General features: G+C 47.9%; 1 protein-coding gene across 3 annotated transcripts in view; it reads right to left on the bottom strand.

Moving 5' to 3' along the window:
- Positions 1-19455, bottom strand: part of limch1b (LIM and calponin homology domains 1b) — a 112174-nt gene that overhangs the window by 5473 nt on the left and 87246 nt on the right. Inside the window, exons 9-22 of one of the 3 annotated variants that reach the window (XM_062524177.1) lie at positions 16190-16558; positions 13655-13690; positions 11909-12035; positions 11250-11407; positions 9473-10007; positions 7091-7741; positions 4996-5080; positions 4542-4642; positions 3862-3940; positions 3402-3476; positions 2775-2806; positions 2036-2149; positions 810-902; positions 104-280 (exon numbers count right to left, since the gene is read on the bottom strand). In XM_062524177.1, the coding sequence (XP_062380161.1) occupies positions 104-280; positions 810-902; positions 2036-2149; positions 2775-2806; positions 3402-3476; positions 3862-3940; positions 4542-4642; positions 4996-5080; positions 7091-7741; positions 9473-10007; positions 11250-11407; positions 11909-12035; positions 13655-13690; positions 16190-16558 (2632 nt within the window). The remainder of the gene's footprint in view (positions 1-103; positions 281-809; positions 903-2035; positions 2150-2774; positions 2807-3401; positions 3477-3861; positions 3941-4541; positions 4643-4995; positions 5081-7090; positions 7742-9472; positions 10008-11249; positions 11408-11908; positions 12036-13654; positions 13691-16189; positions 16559-19455) is intronic. The other 2 variants (XM_062524178.1, XM_062524179.1) reach the window with 2 other exon arrangements.

Here is a 19455-nt window from a genome sequence, read left to right as displayed (position 1 = left end):
TAAAAAAAAAAACAAAAAAAAAAAACACCAATTCACGCATACCCCATAGACAACATTGCCTATACGTTACTATAAATGATGTAGTATGGTTCTACTCCCTTACCGCCTGCCTCTCCAGCATCTCCTGCTTGCGCTCCCAGTCGGCCAGCGAGCGCACTATGTTGTCCTGGGGGGTGGCGGGGGCCGGGGGGGCCTCGCTCCTCATGTGTAAGGGGGAGACGGGCGGAGCCGGGGAATGGGGCGTCAGGGGGGCCACAGTCTCCTCCAGGATCTTCTGCTCCTACGTCGCCAGGGGCAACCAAACCCAGCTCAGTCAACACAAACCCAAAGCATCACAGTCACCATACCAACCGACTAAACTCAACCTCGGAGCAACTAACAGAAAACACTCCTCCATATGCTTCAGAAAACAGAATACAATAGATCACAACCATTTATAACAAAGACTCCAAAGACTACATTATAAGTGACGTAAACACATCATCCACATACAGCTGTGGCACCACTGCTTGAATTCCAGCACATCCAGATGTAATCACGTAGTAACATCAAAAGCAAAACCACTAACTAAAACATAATGTTCCCATTTGCACACTTTCAGACATGATGTACATGAAAGTCTTGTATCAGGGCATGACGTCTCTGAGAAATGAACCGATGACCTTCGCTTTCCAGATCTTTTTTCGCTCCTTTTATTCATCCTCCCCTCCCTAATTCATCGCTTCCTCCCATCCTGTGAGGTCATCCCACAGGAAGTGATATGCAAGGGAGGGGACGGGAAAAGTGGCGCTGTTTGACGTTACGCTCACCTCCTCGTGGAACTTCCTCTCCTCCTCCTCCACCTCCCTCTGAGCACGCTCCCACTCCTGTTTCAGCTTCTCCTGCTCACGACGGTACTTTTCCTGTAACACACACACAGACAAACACACACACACACACACACACACACATGCATAAACAGACACACACATGCACCCATGTATACTATAAACATCTTTAATCTATTAACTGTGCACTGGGTCAATGCCATACATAACATACATCTAATGAGAGAAGTAGACTGTCTTGTTGTCTGACACTACACATCTTAGCACACATGCTAAATTAGCTCTACAGCTGGACACAGGCTTCCACCTTCCCAAAGCTCTACAGATCAGGTGATTTTTAGAGTGGCCTCTCATTGCAGCTCCCCTTTCATCAAAAGTCTGGTTCAGGAGCCAGTGCGAAACAGAACAAAGCGCATTGCCGTTCGTTCAGCTAAGCTTTTCAGGCTGGGCTGCACAAGAGGAAGCAGGATGTTAACAGTGTTAGTGGAAATCTGTGGACAGGCGCAGGGAAAAGAAACACAAACATGCCTACATGCAGACACGCTACGCTACGCTAGGACAAGATAAGACAATACAGAATGCATGCAAGGTCACAGCAAGGTCACAGCAGGGGTAAGGAAGGTCAGGGTTCAGACACTCCCACCTAACACACACACCCTTTCTCTCTCTCTCTCTCTTGCTCACACACACACACACACATACACACACACACACACACACACACACACGCACACACACACACACACACCAGGAGGTCTGTGGTTACAGTCCATGCGGGTCAAGTGATTTTGTGATGGCAAGTTAAAGGTGCACTCCTGGGCTAATGCTAGCTGTTGTTGATTTATCAGTAAAACAGGCTGCAATCAAGGTGGTGTCCCAGGAGTTGCTGTGTGCCAGGCCAGCCTCCTGCCAGTCAGGCCAAACCATGCCAGTTGCCTAGCATTGTGCAACATCAGACCCTAACTTTAGTATACTCACTAAAATTAGCTCATGCTAATCACAGCAAGCTCAATGCTACTTTAGTTATAGCCCGATCGACATTAACATGTATTTCTCTCAAGAAACTTCCAGAATCATTTCCAGGTTAATGCAAGGCAGGCAAAAAGTAGATTGGATGTAGAACTGCTCGGTGGCAAGCACTGCTCAAAACCGCCGCTTAGCCGGATTGTTTAGCGTTAGCAATTAGCGTTAGCGTGCCACTGCTGTACCTGAAGCATGCGCTCCTGATCTCGCTGCCACCTTTCCTGACGTCTGCGCTCCTCGTCTGGGTCCCATGACCACTGGTCGCCCCGCTTGACCATACTCAACACCGTGGGCGGGACCTAATGCCGTCCCCATGCATTACCAGCAATAACACACACACACACACACACACACACACACACACACACACACACACACACACACACACATACACATACATGCGCCAAAGAAAAAAAAAAAGAAAGACAGAAAGAAAGACACAAACAAAGATAGATAGAAAGAAAGAAAGGAAGACAGAAAGAGAGAAGAAAAAAGGATAGAGTTGGTCTAAGCTAGAACTATCATGCTAATGGTATGGTTCTAACAGCACAAGAGAAAAAAGTGGATGGGATGACGAAAATTAATCAATAAAAGGACTTTTTGGGGTGTTCATTTTGCCTCTTCATCTGGCCATTGCAGTGTCTTTTCCTTAATTGTTTTGTTTATCTCAAATCAAAATACACTTCAAATTCACAGATGCATGTTTTTTCAAGTGGCAATTAACTTGCTTTGATTTCAAGATTATTAGTGTTGCTACTTAGCCTGCCTAGCGCCTACCACTTCTCAAATGAGTGTTGTATACAAAATGATTCTTTTTTTACACAGAGCCAGATGAGAAACAGTGTAAAATCCCCTGTCCTGAACACTCAAAAGGCGAGTTTATGACTGAAATAGGGACGGAGGGAGCAACTTAGAGTTACTTACACTTACATCACTGGGCTCCTTGACTGGACTCTCTGAGGGGAGAAAGAGAGAGTGAGAGAGAGATTTGAAATCAGATAACATGATAACATACTTAAGTTAACTTTGGCTGATCTGAATAAAAACTGAATGACTAACAGAGGTAAATGTGTGACTAATGTGTGATCTTCTGAAAAACATAAACTGAACTGAAGGTGAATGTGTCAGTGTCCAAAAAATAATTGTTAACATATTAACTGAATACCTTGCTTCAACTCCATAACCAACAACGGCCATTAGTTCATTCTCAAACCTCAAACTTGTGATCAAACACACAAGATGGCTGAAGAAAGGGACAAAACGGCTTTGCCAAATCATCAGGTGACCACATCGGATTGTTAATAATATAGTCATGGCAATGATTATGGCCAAAACCAGGGTAATTCACCACGTCACATACAGAGGTCATTTGCGAGGAAAGCACACTCTTGGACAGGGGGGAGAGTAGTGAGTCAGAGGAAGGAGGAGGCATGGAAAACTCAAGTCATGTTAGAGGCAGGTGGGGGAGTCACACGGAAGCCACACGGCCAATGGCGAAGCACCGGGGGGTGGGCTTCTTTTGGGGGCTCAGCGAATCACTGAGCGGTTTACCTGGCGGAGCGAAGAATTCCCAGCGTAACTTAGGGTTAGGCGAGGCCAGCGGCGCCCTGGCAGAGTTATAAAACTCTACAGCGCCACCCAGAGAGAGAAAAGAAGCAGGACAGAGACTGAGACTTCAGATGTTGAAAGTGAAAGACCCACCAGACCACACCTGTGCATGTGCACAGCCTAAAACCTTTACACCGTTACACGTTTGTTTTGGACGGAAAACACAAATGTTTCATTCTCTAAAAACCTGGGGATTTAGGTGATTCATCGAGCATATTCATAGTTGGTTACAGTATGTTTTGTTGGGCTCAAAGGTCTACATATCATCTGTGTGTGTGTGTGTGAGGAAACCCTTTAGGCATTAAACACTTTAGGCATTGCTAACACTTCTTGAGTTCCTGATCAGTAGGACTTTAAGAGCCTCAGACGACCTGTGAAAACGCTGCGCCACCTGGACACTCACCTGGCGATGGGGACACACACGGCCTGAACAGAGGAGCTGCCAGGTGAGACGTTTCCGGCTGATTCACTGTCTCAACCATCTAGCACATGGGGAATAAAACACCACCCACCCACACACACACACACACACACACACACACACACACACACGTGCACACGCACACACAAACATCGACGCGTTGATTAAGCACACTCATAGACATTCTTTTTTAAATTGACAGAATGTGTATTCAAGATCACCTGTCTTATTTGTTATTCTTCAATTCTGTCTTTCTATGAACTGTTGCCCAAAGTTGTGTTTCCTAATGTTGTAAAATATCCCTCATTAATGAACTCAAGCCACACTGTGGACTAACTGGAAATATTTGTTTAGCCACTGGAGATAAAGTAGGGTTCAGACCAAAGATTCCCGACGAGACGAGACGAGACGTTCTAAAACCTTGCAACTGTGACTAAACAACATCGAATGCTCTGCAACGGCTTTCAACTATGTGCAACTTCTAATTCACACTGCTGCAACTCGGTCTCGTCGCATCGGGAATCTTTGGTGTGAATTGGGCTTTAGTTATCACACTTTTACAGGCTTTTCCCTAACATCTGATACTGAGACTGACAGTAGACTCTAGTTTGAAAGTTGATCCTGACTGACAACTCGGTCTGCTTGGACTGCTCTGGACTCACCCGTGCTGGGCTCTGATGGTCCGGCACTGATCCAGGAGCTGTGGAGTCTGGAGTCGGGGCTGTGGTGTACAGACCAGGTACTGTAGTGCACGTTGTCTCTTCTAAGGACACATTCATCTCTATGGTCATTATGTGTATATGCACACAGCAGGCATTGTATTGTGTTGTCCTATCGTATGAATTATCCAGGGAGAGAGACCCAGACAGCTAAATGATTCAACATTCATATATATATATCGCAGCCGATATCTGACAGACGTGTTTCAACAATAACAACAACAACACATTGAATTTAAATAGGGTTATTCAAGGCACCCAAATCACTTTACCAGGAAGGGGACTGGGAACACAACATACATTTTTATCATCTCATTTTGACTCTATCCTATCTTGCCTATGTTATGATACACAACCCCCAGACGGACGTCCTATTCAGGTTGCGTGTGATTCCCACCTGTGGGCCGGCTCTGTTCCGTCTCTGGTAAGGGCTGGCTGCCGTTCTCGTCCAATGGGACGGCTGCTGGCTCACTCTGCAGCTCCTGCGGGATGGAGGTTCACAAAAACGGTTGTCATGGAAACAAGTCATACCACCACAGCCGGAACCTTCTGAGGCAAAGCTGCTACTGGGCACATTTAGATGTTTTCATTACTGGAATTTATTTACAAACACCAGGATGAAAAGGATTGCAAAAATGTTATTTTAACATAAACATAAACTATGATCATACATTTTAGTATTTTTGTTTTGCGAGGCGCAGTCCTGGGATGTAATTGCTTAATATTTATGAAACCACTGTCCCTCGAGACAAACTCATTTGCATGCAGATCCTGTTTTGATGTTGCTCTAGTCCCACATTTTCTTCTCCTCAAATAACTGAAACATTCTGTCATTCTGTTGAAATGCTACAGACTTAACTTTTTTAAAACACTTCATTTAAAAGGGAATATTCATATTAAGAAAGTCAATAATTCACAATAAATCATTGTAGGTTGCTGCTCTAAAAAAGGCTTCATGTCAGTACAAATTCTGTTCTGTAAAATGACTAGTGACTGAAGCAGTGGATTTGATGTGTGACACTAGTTAAGTGTGACTGACTGACTGACTGACTCTGAGCAGAGACATGGAGGTAAAATGAGTGAAGAGGCTGTGGTGTGAGTTCCTGCTGGAGGGAGATCTGGCTGTGATATCCACCTCATTCCTTAACCCGGAAATATGTATCGTTGCGATGGTTACGATACTGTTTTCAACTTCCGTTCATTCTGTTAACATGTGCGTTCTCCGTAGCTAACTAGATTATGCCTCAACTTAGATTTCTTTCGAAATATTGACAATTCTGCCCTCAGCATGTACTGTATATACTACATCATATACAGTGGCTATAGTAAGTATTCATACCCATGCTAAAGTTGACTAAAAAGAGGAATATAAAATCATCTTTTGAGAATTGATTGTAATGCCTTAATTCAAAAAATGAGTAAAAATCAAACCGCTAAGGACACTAATTTTCTTTGTGATTGAAGAATGTATCGTAAATAGATAAATGTTCTTCCTTAAATACAGAGAGCATAAGTAATTGACCCCTATGTTAAATTCCCATAGGAGCAGGAGGATTTTTAATATGTTTTTATTTTTAAAGGCCAGCTATTTCATGAATCCAGGATATTATGCATCCTGATAAAGTTCCCTTGGCCTTTGGAATTAAAATAGCCCCACATCATCACATACCCTTCACCATAGCTAGAGACTGGCATGGTGCTTTTTCCAGTTAGCCTATTAGCCTGTTTGATTTGCATTGAGCTCAATGAGCATCAAACAGGCTAATAGGCTAACTGGAAAAAGCACCATGCCAATCTCTAGCTATGGTGAAGGGTATATGATGATGTGGGGCTATTTTAATTCCAAAGGCCAAGGAAACTTTATCAGGATGCATAATATCCTGGATCCATGAAATAGCTGACCTTTAAAAATAAAAACATATAAAAAATCCTCCTGCTCCTATGGGAATTTAACATAGGGGTCAATTACTTATGCTCCCTGTATTTAAGGAAGAACATTTATCTATTTACGATACATTCTTCAATCACAAAGAAAATTAGTGTCCTTAGCGGTTTGATTTTTACTCATTTTTTGAATTAAGGCATTACAATCAATTCTCAAAAGATGATTTTATATTCCTCTTTTTAGTCAACTTTAGCATGGGTATGAATACTTACTATACCCACTGTATATAACCGATATAAAATAGAAAAGTTTACTTTTATATGCGTTATGATATGTTAAGCACCGTAAACCGTCACGTTAAAACAGATACAATGCAGCTTCGCCGGAAATAGAAAACCGTCTCGGTGTCATGGCGACCCCCATTGTTGGGCTGCGGAATATCGTGGATAACTCACAGTGAGAGAGGATAGAGAGGTGTGGGCACAGACCTGATCTAGAAAGCAGCTATCAAAGGTCAGTAGGCCAACTGCAATGGGCAGTTAAATGACAGTTAAAGGTGAATAAACTGGCAGATGTGGTGCGTGTTGGTGCTGAAGTGAGAGCTGACCGTAGGCAGAGATGTGGGTCTGCTGGGTGCTGTCTGCTCTGGACTCTCGGGCCGCTCAAGTGCATCCTGGGATTGTGGAGGACCTCCTTCCACCACCTCCTGGCGTTCGGGCGCTTGCCATTGGCTCGCTGTTACTAGCGACGACTCCTCCTCCTCTTCCTCCTTTACCTGCGCCTCCTCCGAAGGCCTCTCCTCCTCGGCAGCCTTCGCGGGGCTCCCTGGGGCGTGTGCGTCAGACGGAACGGCAGCGTCCGGAGTGTGTGTGGGAGACGCGTGTTTCGAGGAGTGCGTGGGGGAGGCCTGTTGAGAGGTGTGTGTGGGAGAAGCTTGTGCTGAGGTGTGTGTCGGCGAGGCCTGTTTTGCGGCGTGCGTGGGAGACGCTTGTTTCGAGCCGCGCGTGGGAGACGCTTGTTTCGAGCCGCGCGTGGGAGACGCTTGTTTCGAGCCGCGCATGGGGGAGGAGGCCGGCGAGGCGGAGGAGGCCGTGACTCTGGACTCTGGAACCTCTTCCGTGTCCTCGGACGCCGGGCAGGGGAGGAACTGCAGGGGGGAGGGGCTGTCCTCTCGTCCGTCCTCTCGTCCGTCCTCACCCACCCCCTTCTCTTCCATCTTTTCCTCCGTCTCACCATTCAAACGCAACATCCTGTCCACCTGCGCATATGTGAACAAACAGATTGTTAAAACCCAGCAGAAAATTCATAACTATTGAATTAAATTATTAAAACTATTTCAACTACTAAAACTATTACATTCATAACTATTAAAATGATGGCAGTTCATAACCATCAAACTCGCATAGAGATAATGTGTTACTAGCTCATAAACTGACAACATCTTCTAACATGAACTGCTAAATTGCTTACCATAAAACAGATGCGCAACTGAGTAAATATAAATGCTCAACAACATACATTTAAACATAAGAAGGGAAAAGAACAAGTTAGGAGGACCACTGCTGTGCTGGTTAACTGAACAAGCGGCTCTAGGTCTGTCTGCCAGTAGATTGGGGCAGAGTTGAGTTGTTAAGCGGAGCTCAATGGCGGTGTTGTTGGGTCGGCGGCCGTAACTCAAGCCGTCCTGACTGCTGAATAGAGGCTCTCAGAGGGTCAGCCGTGCTGCGCGGAGCCAGCGGCCTGTGTGGGCCTTTTTGTGTCCGGCGGCAGCGCGGCGCTGGCATGACTGAGAGAGCGCGTTCGGGCCGGTCGGGTGTACGTACGTCACTGTCCCGTCTCGAGAGGCGGAACAGAGTCACTCTTTGACACCGCCGCCCACTTGCGCCTCGACGCGACCGCATTCCACACGACGCCACCGCCATGGAGTCAGGCACAGCGGAAAAATACGATGACGGCAGAAGTCCTCCTCTTCCATGAGAAATATTCCTTTCCCGGATGTCATTTCAACATGAAATGAACTACAAATCCTGTGGCATATCCCCCATAAACTGCAGTACATAGTTTTATGAGGGGGTCAGGGGCATTTTCTCCTTCCCATCAGCTTCTGCTGTATAGGACTGCTGAGGTTATGACTGATTTAACTGTTGTCTTTTGAAAAACACATTAAACCCATTTGTGATGATAATCAGCCATAAATCACCATTTTAACAGCAGTGATTTGATGGACCGTGTTCTACAAACACATTTACAAGCCCAACAAATTCACAAGAGCTCACAAGAGAAGTGCATGGTTAGTCAGCAATTACTTGATATCATTTTATATGCATATGATTTATTGGTGGCATTCATCAACAGTGGGTGCAAAATAAAGTATTTTACTCATCTTTAACTAGCGGGTGTGTGATGCTGAAAACATACATATAAAGGAATGGGTGCCACTGATATGAGTGGGTCTATGGTTGACCCCATGTGACCCCATGTGACCCTGTTGTCTAAGGCACAGGAAGTGGAGTCAGAGGGAGGCTACTGACCCCTGTAGTCACACGTGCTCTGCTTCGCCTCTTCCCACTCCACTGGCTACTCTCATGGGCTCCCTATCACAGGCTACACACGGCCACACTTCGTCCCTCATACCACACCACAGATCACACAACCCACCCACACCAGGGTGACACAACAATCTTCTCCACATATAACCCTGAAGAGCAGGGGGATCATGTAAGAACAGGGGGAACTGTGTTAGAACAGGGGGATCATATTGGAACAGGAGGATTGTGTTAGAACACGGGGACCATGTTAGAACAGGGGGATCATATTGGAACAGGAGGATTGTGTTAGAACACGGGGACCATGGGAGAACAGGAGGATTGTGTTAGAACAGCAGGATCATGTAAGAACAGGGGGATCCTGTAAGAAGAGGGGGATCCTGTAAGAAGAGGGGGATGATGTGTGCTCTATGTGAGGTGTTAAACAGGGTCGGTATGCTAACCTTGGCTGGTTTATCTGCGCGGCTGTACGGTTTGGGTGCTAGTAGGGGCACAGCCTTCGGGGGGCGCTCCGGCGCCGATGCTGCCGGGGTGAAACCGGTCACCATGGCCTCCACCGTGGAGGTGAACTTGGGCGCTGGCAGCGACTGCTGACGGAGGTACTGCATGGGGTTACCGCCACCACCACCACCGCCGCCACCGCCGCCACCGCCGCCACCGCCACTCCCATCGCTGCCGTCACCACCGCCACCACCTCCGAGACTGGCGCGGAAGTCCTCCTCGCTCATCTCGAAGACGTCGCCGAAGTCGTGCAGCGGGGGCAGGTGGCCGAAGGCGCCGGCGGCGTGGGCGTGGGCGAGGGCGAGCGGGGAGGAGGGGTCGGCGGAGACGCTGCGCTCCAGCAGCTTGGGCTTCAGGCGCTCCAGGATGGCCTCGCTGATGCTGAAGCGCTGCGCGTAGCGCTGGAGCACCTGACGCGCCTCCTCCGGGGTACGCGCCCGCCGGTACGCATCGTGCAGCTCGCGCTCGCGCCGCTCCCTACGGGAGAGAGAGAGAGAGAGGGGGAGAGAGAGAGAGAGAGAGAGAGAGAGAGGGAGAGAGAGAGAGAGGGAGAGAGAGAGAGGGAGAGAGAGAGGGAGAGAGAGAGAGGGAGAGAAGAGGTTTTACGACTTTTACTCGAAATCATTATCATACATTCTCACTGAGTTACATCAGCATGAGTTGGGTGTGGGTGTGAGAGAGGGATGAAGGAGGGAGAGGGAGATAGATAGATGAAGGGATAGACAGAGGAATGGAGAGAGAGACAAAATAAAAGGGAGAGGGAAGGAGGGAGGGAGGAAAAGAGGGAAGGGAGAATGCATGAGCAAAGGTTGGAGAAAGTATGAGAAAATGAGACATAAAAGATTCAGAAAGGGGAAAGAGAGAAAGAGAGAGAAAGGAGGGAATGAGAGCAGAAATGAAAAAAAGGAATGAAGGTAGAGATGCATGGTGAGCCAGATGAGAGGAGAAAAAGAGGGAGGGATGAGAAAGGGAGAAGCAAAAAGGAGAGCAAAGACACACAGAAAAGGAAAGAGACAAAAAGACAAGAAGAGACAAAAATAGAAGAGAAATCCAGAGAGAGAATTATGAGGAAATAAAATGACTGTGAGGTGGAGGTGCACATGATCTCATGCAGTATCCTAACACAACACCAGGGGGCACTTCAGCCATTGCATTCTGACTTCACTTGGCTCTGGATGATGATGCTGCTTTAGTTGCTTTTTGAGTGCCCTAGATTTGCATGCTAGGCATTTGAGTGTTCTACTGTTTGACTGGTGCTTTTGTCAAAGAAATGAATATGTGCGTACACATACCCCCCCCCCCCCCACCCCCCCACCCCCCCCACCCCCACACACACACACACACACACACACACACACACACACACACACACACACTCACACACACTTACCAGGAACAACAAACACCCAAATAGAGAACAAAGAGAGTTGAAAGACACAAGCAGTAACCTAACCCCAGAATAACATGGATGCTTGAAGAAAATAACAACATAACAAGGCAACTATCTAGGCAGATGATCTAGGCAGATATTCCCCCACATTAGAGAAAATAAACACTGAAAGTCACACAAAAAACGTTAACCAGAAATTACTTTAAGCTCTATCTCTCACAACATGTGTGTGTGTGTGTGTGTGTGAGTGAGAGAGAGAGAGAGAGAGAGAGAGAGAGAGAGAGAGAGAGAGAGAGAGAGAGAGAGTGTGTGTGAGTGTGGGGACATACTTGTCCTCCACGATTTCCTTGTAGGTCTTGATGCTCTTCCTCCGCTGTGGCATGTCTTCATCTCCGCTCAGCAGTCTCTCCATCATCTTCCTCTCCTCCTCCTTCTTGATCAGGTCCTGGGACACACTCCTCCGTCGGCTCTTCCACCGAGCCAGGTCCTGGGGCAACCGCACAACACACACACACACAACTTAAATACTCACGTAGATCCCAACGGCTACACATGTAGACTTACACACACTCACACACAACACAACACACACACACAGACATTAAATACTCACAGAGACCCCCAAGAGTACACACACACACACACACACACACACACACACACACACACACACACACACACACTCCAACAACAGTATGTAAGCACACATAGTGAAGGTGTGAAGGTGATTATTCAGACTGGGACCAGAGAAGACACTAACACTCCACAGCTAAACTGGGTTAATTTTCATCTTATAAGGAAACAGTGGACCAAGGTCATGAACATGCTTGGCTTGTGGTGTGTGTTGGTGTTGAATGGGGCGTGAAAAGAGGTGTGTTTGCATGGAGTGTGTTGGGCTGTAATACTGTGGGGTGCGTTCAAGGGGGTCTCAGTGTGTGGGGTGCTGATGCATGAGGGTCTTGTGCTGGGGCACGTTCGGGGCACTCACGTCCTGCCAGTGGTCCTCTTCCTCCTTCAGCTTGTTGTACTGGTTGTGCATGAGCTCGTGCCGCACCTGACTGTGGGGGCTCAGGAACACGTCCTCCTCACAGCGCACATCTATCATACTCATACTCCTACACACCAGAGAGAGAGAGAGAGGGAGAGAGAGGGAGGGAGAGAGAAGGAGAGAGAAGGAGAGAGAGAGAAGGAGGGAGAGAGAGCAAGAGAGAGAGAGAGAAGGAGAGAGAGAGAGGGAGGGAGAGAGAGCAAGAGAGAGGGAGACAGAGAGAGAAAGAGAGAGGGAGAAAAGAAAGAAGAGGTGGAGAGAGAAAAGGAGAGAGAGAGAGAGGGAGGGAGAGAGAGCAAGAGAGAGAGAGGGAGACAGAGAGAGAAAGAGAGAGGGAGAAAAGAAAGAAGAGGTGGAGAGAGAAAAGGAGAGAGAGAGAGGGAGGGAGAGAGAGCAAGAGAGAGAGGGAGACAGAGAGAGAAAGAGAGAGGGAGAAAAGAAAGAAGAGGTGGAGAGAGAAAAGGAGACAGGGAGAGAGACAGAATGATAGAGAGATAGAGAACGAGACAATCAGAGAGATGAGACAGAGAAACAAAGACAGCGATGGAGAGAGAAAAGGAGTCAAGGAGTGAAAGAGAGATGGGTAGAAAGAGAAATCAAAACACGTGCGTGAGACCACATAAAAAGCACTCAATTGGAAGACTACACTCCCCTAGTCACCAAGGGGAAATTCAAAGCACTGATTTATCTTGGATTTCAAAGAATGCCCAACTCTGTGGTCCAGGCCTTACATAACACCATGGCAACACTGTCCATAAAATAGCTCACATTGCCAGTCTTTGTTAAAAGCGAAGGATAATTTAGTGACATTCCAGCATGTTTATTTTGGTTCCTCTCACCCAGGTCATGCAGCTCATATTGAAATGCATGGCCTTCCCAATCGAAGCCCACACATAGAGATTCGGTTGGACATGTTAGCGATCATGCAGAGGGGTCTGGCGAGAGAGTGGCTAGTCAGCGGTAACTCAAAAATGCGTAGCAAAAATACTGAGCTCAAAACAAAAGCTCCAAAAAAAAGGTCCACAAAGCCGCCGGCCTCGTCGCAAACCAAACCTTCAAAATACAATACTTCATGTCAGGTTTTCGGCACTCTGTGCATGGGTATGCTCGGAGGACTGCGATTAAAAAAGTTTCATTATGCAACACGACTGTGTTGAAACACAACAGGGCCAAAGAAAACTTTACTGAGGGGGAAAAATGACTAGACAATAACAAAGAATTCTGTCATCACTTCTAAAATAAAAAAAGGAGGTATTCTCGGCGGCAGGACAGAAAAACCTCACCAGCAAAACAAGAAACAAAAGTTTGCTCTTTTTGATAACGTTCATCTCAACAACCTCAGACTATAAATAAGATAGCCTGTTAGCCAGTACTAAAGGTCATGCATATAGTAATACGCCCGTGCTCAGCAAACCACCACACACACACACACACCCCCCCCCCACACACACACATACAGTTCACAGACATCACTGTGAGTAGTTAATACTGTTTGGCTGGCAAAGCTCTCAGTCGTGTGAGGTGGATACATGCAGAGCACAAAAGCAGAGGGTGTGAGCGCGCACACACACACACACACACACACACACACACACACACACACACACACACACACACAAACACACACACACACATGCAGTCCGCATGAAATAATGAGCGATTTTACAGAACACTGGATGGACTTACTCAGGGTCATCTGACACACTAGCACTGTGGCTGAATCTATGAGGGCAGGACACAAAAGAGAGCACACACACATACACAATAGTTTACAGCCATATTCAATGAAGCACACAACACACAACACAAACACAATACAGTACATGTATGGCACTATGAGATCTTAAACATGGATTACAAATGTATCATTTGTCAACACAGAAACACACTATGGCACACATGCTGTCTTTTGTCGGCGAAAAATCCGCTACGTGAAAGATCGAGAAAGATCGAGAGAATGACACAGCATCAAACTGCAGTACCCACTACCAGCCCATAGAGGGCAGTGCAATCAAACTCTGTCACGTCCACAGACACAGATCATAACACGGCAGCGTCGGAATAGTACAGTCACGCGCAAACCACACACACACATGGAAAGGATCTGGTAAAATTAGTCTCCGAGAGTTTGCATCTTTATTAACTTGGGGGGACTCGGGCGGGTGGCAGGGGGGGCAAGGGTGGTGTCGGGGGGGGGGGGGGGGGGGGGCTTCAAAGGCAGGCGGGGGCTCGTATAACGCGGCCTCTCCAGCTGAACGGGCGGGTTCGCTGGGAGTCCCCGCTGTCGCCGTGGCCGCAGAGGGCCCTTTAAAGGCAGCGCTCCGTGACGTCGGGGACCTGCGGTCGTCCCCAGAACGGCCACAAGAAAAGGAGGGACGCGGAGCGAGACGGGGGGAAAAAACGAACGAGTAAAAAGACTAAAATGATACAGGGGCCATGTGGTGCGTGCGTATGCGTGTGTGCTTGTGTGTGTGTGTGTCTGCGTGTGTGTGTGTGTGTGTGTGTGTGTGTGTGTGTGTGTGTGTGTGTGTGTGTGTGTGTGTGTGTGTGTGTGTGTGTGTGTGTGTGTGTGTGTGTTTGTGTGTGTGTGTGTGTCTCGTAAATGTAAATATGGCGTCTCGCTGCTGTAAAACTGTCATCCTCAAAGCTTATGGAAGAGGGCATTGCAGAGGGCTGCGAGCATCAGGGGCGGTGTAGTGTAGACACCCGTCCGCTCGTGTGATGTCTGCAGTATCAGCCTAAAGCGCAACTCCCACGGGGCCCAACGTTGACATCTAATAAAAAGTTCTCTCATGCTGCGACCGCACTGAAATGACAACCGGATTAACTAAAGTCGATGGCTTCATAAGGCTCCGTGGATGCTACACAGCATCTCTGGGTGACGCCGTATGCATTTCACACACTGTGTATTGTGGTCGGAAGAAAATGTGCCGTATTATCCTCCCCTACACTCACAATTTACTGAGTAAAAAACAAATGTATTTGCAAATGCAACGTGCCATCCACACATCTGCTTCCTGAGGTCATGGGTGAAGATGACCAACAGCAGATGGTACTTTCAGAAGCTTAGTGAAGTCACAAGCAAGTCCGGGAAGAAGCAGTACAGACGCCGGGCGCCCTGTGCACTCAGTTCGAGATCGATACCACTCTGACTGGTCATCCGTAAAGCACTCAGCGTTTGGACATGCACAAGCCAGACACACTCCTCCTACTGCGTACTGAACTCTCCTGCCGTCCCGAAACTGTGCCACGACGGACGTATCCATGCACAAAAGACAGCATCCAAAAGACACAAGCAAGTAGAGGCCTTGAAAGCGAAAGGGTCATCGGACACAAAGCGGCATGGCGCGTCTGTTGGGCACCTTTAAAGCTCTGCCCGAGCCTTGTGGTTCTGCGCCAGCAAAACAGCATGCAAACGGCAGACCTCATGCAGTTGTTGTTACACACACATTAACATTTATCATTTCCCAAAAAAAAGAGCACAATCCTGGCACTCACACTAACACTTACATTCAGTTAACCCAGAGCGGTGATACACACCAACCCTGCAAGGAGGAAGTGGTTCTACAACCAGGCTATGCATAGATTTAATGCAAAAAACAAGACCTCTGTATGTGTCTATGGAACACAAAGCTGTTCTAGTTGAATAGGCTGTGAAACTGTGGCACACTGAGTTGCGCCAGCCTCTCCTAACTTGACACAGTTTATCGATGATTAACACCTCTGCACACTATTCTAATTGTGGCCCTGCAGTAAAACGTTCAGCACACTGCATACAGCATGTCCCATAAAAAGGATACTTAAACTTAAAATCATAATGCTTTAGAATTCCACTTAGTAAATCTCCGGTAACAGCATTTAAGTGATAATGGATCTAAAGCATTGGCTGGGATTGATGATAACTTTATGATCAGCGTTCAATGTCAGAGCATCATGGTCAGAATTGATTTGGGGGGGTGGGGGATGGGGGGGTGTACGGCGGAGGGATTAGGTCTGAAGCTACTGTATGTTAGGCATGTGGAAACATCCGGAAGGCTAGAGGACATGCCAGCCCTGAGAACAGTCAGACTCTGGCGTGGATTATAATCCCAATCTGGCATGGACCCGTGATGGTGCGAGCCAGATTAGGACTACACCTGACTCCAGACTCCGGCGTTACCAGGGGGGGGAGTTCACACATGCACTCGGTCGTCAGCGACAGCGGTCGGAGTTTTAGCTCACGTTGGCGACAGCTCGTCGTCCAACCAGGAGGGCCTCCTCCGTGGTTTGTCTGTCTCCGACTCCGCCCCCGGGCTGCCCCCAGCCTGATTGGCTGCCGTCGTGGGGACGGGCAGGAAATGGGTGGGGCTGGCGCCGCCATGTTTGGGGGAGGTCCGCCTGGCCCACATGTCATCCTTTCCTGGGTCTGACACGCCCCCTTGCTTCCCAGGCCCCGCCCCGTCCACCTTTGGGGGCAGGAACTTCCTGGAAGCGTCCGGACTGTCCCTAGGGGAGGGGCTGAGTGGGATGGTAACTACGATGGAGGTTGACATGGCGCTGGTCGTCAAGGAAGTGCGGTAGAGTTCCTCAGAACATGAACGGGCGGGGCTTCTGCTGAGAGAAGCAGCCATTCATTGTTGGATTAAACACACACACACACACACACGCACACACACACACACACACACACACACACACACACAGGACAGACCCAGCACTAGCATACAGTACAAAAAAACCAACAACAAAGCAGTTATGCATACTGATGTAAATGGACCGAAAAACTGAACAGCATTCAAGGGAACCAAATTCCAAAGGGACCAAATTTACGCCTCCATAAATCAGACTATTTTCAGAGCAATGGAGAGACATTTCCTGCTGATGTGAAGTCGATACGCTAGCCTTTGTTTCATAAGTGCTGTATCCGCACCAAGACCACTGTCTGCAGAGATCAGCGTAGGGAGAAAATGGGCACTCTGCAGGGAGTGTGTTTTTTCCTTGAGGCAGAGGCGAGTGGGAAGATGTGTGTGTGTGTGTGTGTGTGTGTGTGTGTGTGTGTGTGTGTGTGTGTGTGTGTGTGTGTGTGTGTGTGTGTTTGTGTGTGTGTGCTTGTGGATCAAAACTAAAGACGTTAATGAGGGGTGTGAGCTGATGGCTTTTAAAAGAGAGTCCGAGGTCAATTCTATCAATTATGCTGTTATCATACCTGCCAGGACCACAATGGTGTTCGTACAAGCAGAATTCACATACGAATAAATGCACAGAAGCCAAAACAAAGAGCACAGACACACACACTCCTAGACTCACACACATACTCCCAAACACACACACACACACACACACACACACACACACACACAGGGGATCAGTGGCGGAAAACCTTCTCATTTCCTCCCTTCCTCAGGGTGTGTCACATGTCCTGTACTGAGGGATTGTGTCAGGAATGCGAGTGTGTGTGAACAGGAATGTAAGAGTGTGTGCAGTTTGTGTGTGTGAGTGTGTGTGTGAATCTGTGAGTGTGTTCACATTATTATACAAGATATTTTTCATGCCTTTGGTAAATTGAATCAAACATTCCAAAGCAATAGATACAGTATTTGCGATCACACAGATGTACTGGTAGTGTATGTACAACGCTTTTAAGTACAAAGCTACACACACACACACACACACACACACACACACACACACACACAGAAACACACAGACTTATAGACACAGCATACAGTATGTACAGACACAGACACACACACACACACACACACACACACACACACACACACACACACACACACACACAATCTCAGACTCAGCTGTTTCCACATCCTCACGTTGCCTGGGTGACAGTCCTAATGTTAGATCTTGCCCAACGTCTCTCTGCACACCCCCACATCCTCTCCAGTGCCAGGGGTCATAGGGCAGCCCACAGCATCACTGATGCATCATGGGACCAAACACACAGACAGACACACAGAAAAACCCAGACCGCTGCAAGGAACAAAAGCCTGTTTCTCTATCCCCTCTTCACGACACACACACACACACACACACACACACACACACACACACACACACACACACAACACACACACACACACACAACACACACACACACACACACACACACACACACATAAATTACGCATGAGAATCGCAAACATCAGACGCCTGGCGAAAGCACACGAAAAGCCCCAAACCGTCTGGCTCTTGCGCAGGGGAGTGAGTGAAGGCCAGGCTGAAAGAGAGAGCGAGCGAGAGAGAAGCTCCAGCCAACTACAAGCAACACCTGGAGGGACACCGGACCTCCCAGAACAACTAACTCCTGGAATAAACTAAATTATCTGCTTTAAGTGTCCCGGGTTTCGCTTAAAATAAGAAAGCCTCACTTATCAACAAAGGTGGAGGCCGCGAGTGAAGACTCATACTTCCCCCCACTCTCGAGACCCAGGAGAGAGCAGTTGAAGCCGCTCTTGGGTTAACAGCCCTTATGAGAATGCCATTGGTGGGGAAAGAGACATCTGAAGAAATTAATTGCTATGCTGTTTCAGAGGTCTCCTCGGAGGTGACTTGCACACCTTTTCAGATAGAATAAATAAACTAGTGAGTGGAATGGAGACCACACAGACACTGCCATAAGGAGTCCGTGGCACTTCAGGGAGGATTCAGGGTGTTGGTAAGGGGGGCCGGGGGGTGGCGGTGGGGTGGGGGTGGATGTGGGCGGCGGTCAGCACCTTGATTCCAGTAGCTGCTGTCTGGTTTTGCTGCTGCTTCTCCGAGAGTGTGTCGGTGGGGGCGCACTGGAGGATTCTGGGATAGGAGATTGGGGAAGCTTGTTTCGGCATGGACCGCAGTCATGGCTCTCCCTTCTAGTGATAAAGCACACTAGACTCTTTCTCCTCCTCCTCCTCTCCTCATCCTCTCTCCTCTCCTTCTCTGTTCCTCCTCCTCCTCTTCTTCTTCTTGACTGTCTCTCTGATGCTCCCTCAGGCTCCTGCTGGGGGGGGTTCGGGGCAGCTGATGGGGACCACAGGGTGGGGTCTAGTGGGGTTATGTTGGGGGGGCTCTCACAGTCTGGGGCGTCACTCACACTACCCCCCCACGATGACAACGGCACCGGTAGAGACAACCACAGGGACGTTAAAGAGGATTAGGGAATAACCACAACGTAACCCACAACGTAGCCACAACGTGACCATAACACACCGTGAGGGACCAACATGTGTGGGAGAAGACAACCAGCGAGACAGGAGAGTCACACGGTGGCGCCACAGAAACAAATCGGAACACGGGAGAAGACATCGAACGAGCAAGACAACAGCAACAACCAGTTGAGGGGGAGAGCCGAAGGGGTAGACATGCACATTGAGGGAAGAAGACAAAAAAAGAAGGAACATTTGAAAGAGAAAAAAAACAGTGGGCGATTAAAATCACAGACTTTAGAGTAGAGAGAAAAGACATGACAAGTGAACAAATCATTTCAAAAGATGGAATCATAAAATCCCTTTGGC

This window comes from Sardina pilchardus, chromosome 21 (assembly GCF_963854185.1).
Source record: "Sardina pilchardus chromosome 21, fSarPil1.1, whole genome shotgun sequence".
Taxonomy (NCBI): Eukaryota; Metazoa; Chordata; class Actinopteri; order Clupeiformes; family Clupeidae; genus Sardina; species Sardina pilchardus.
Note: the sequence above shows the minus strand (reverse complement) of the source record. Positions and strands in the feature narration are given on the sequence as shown.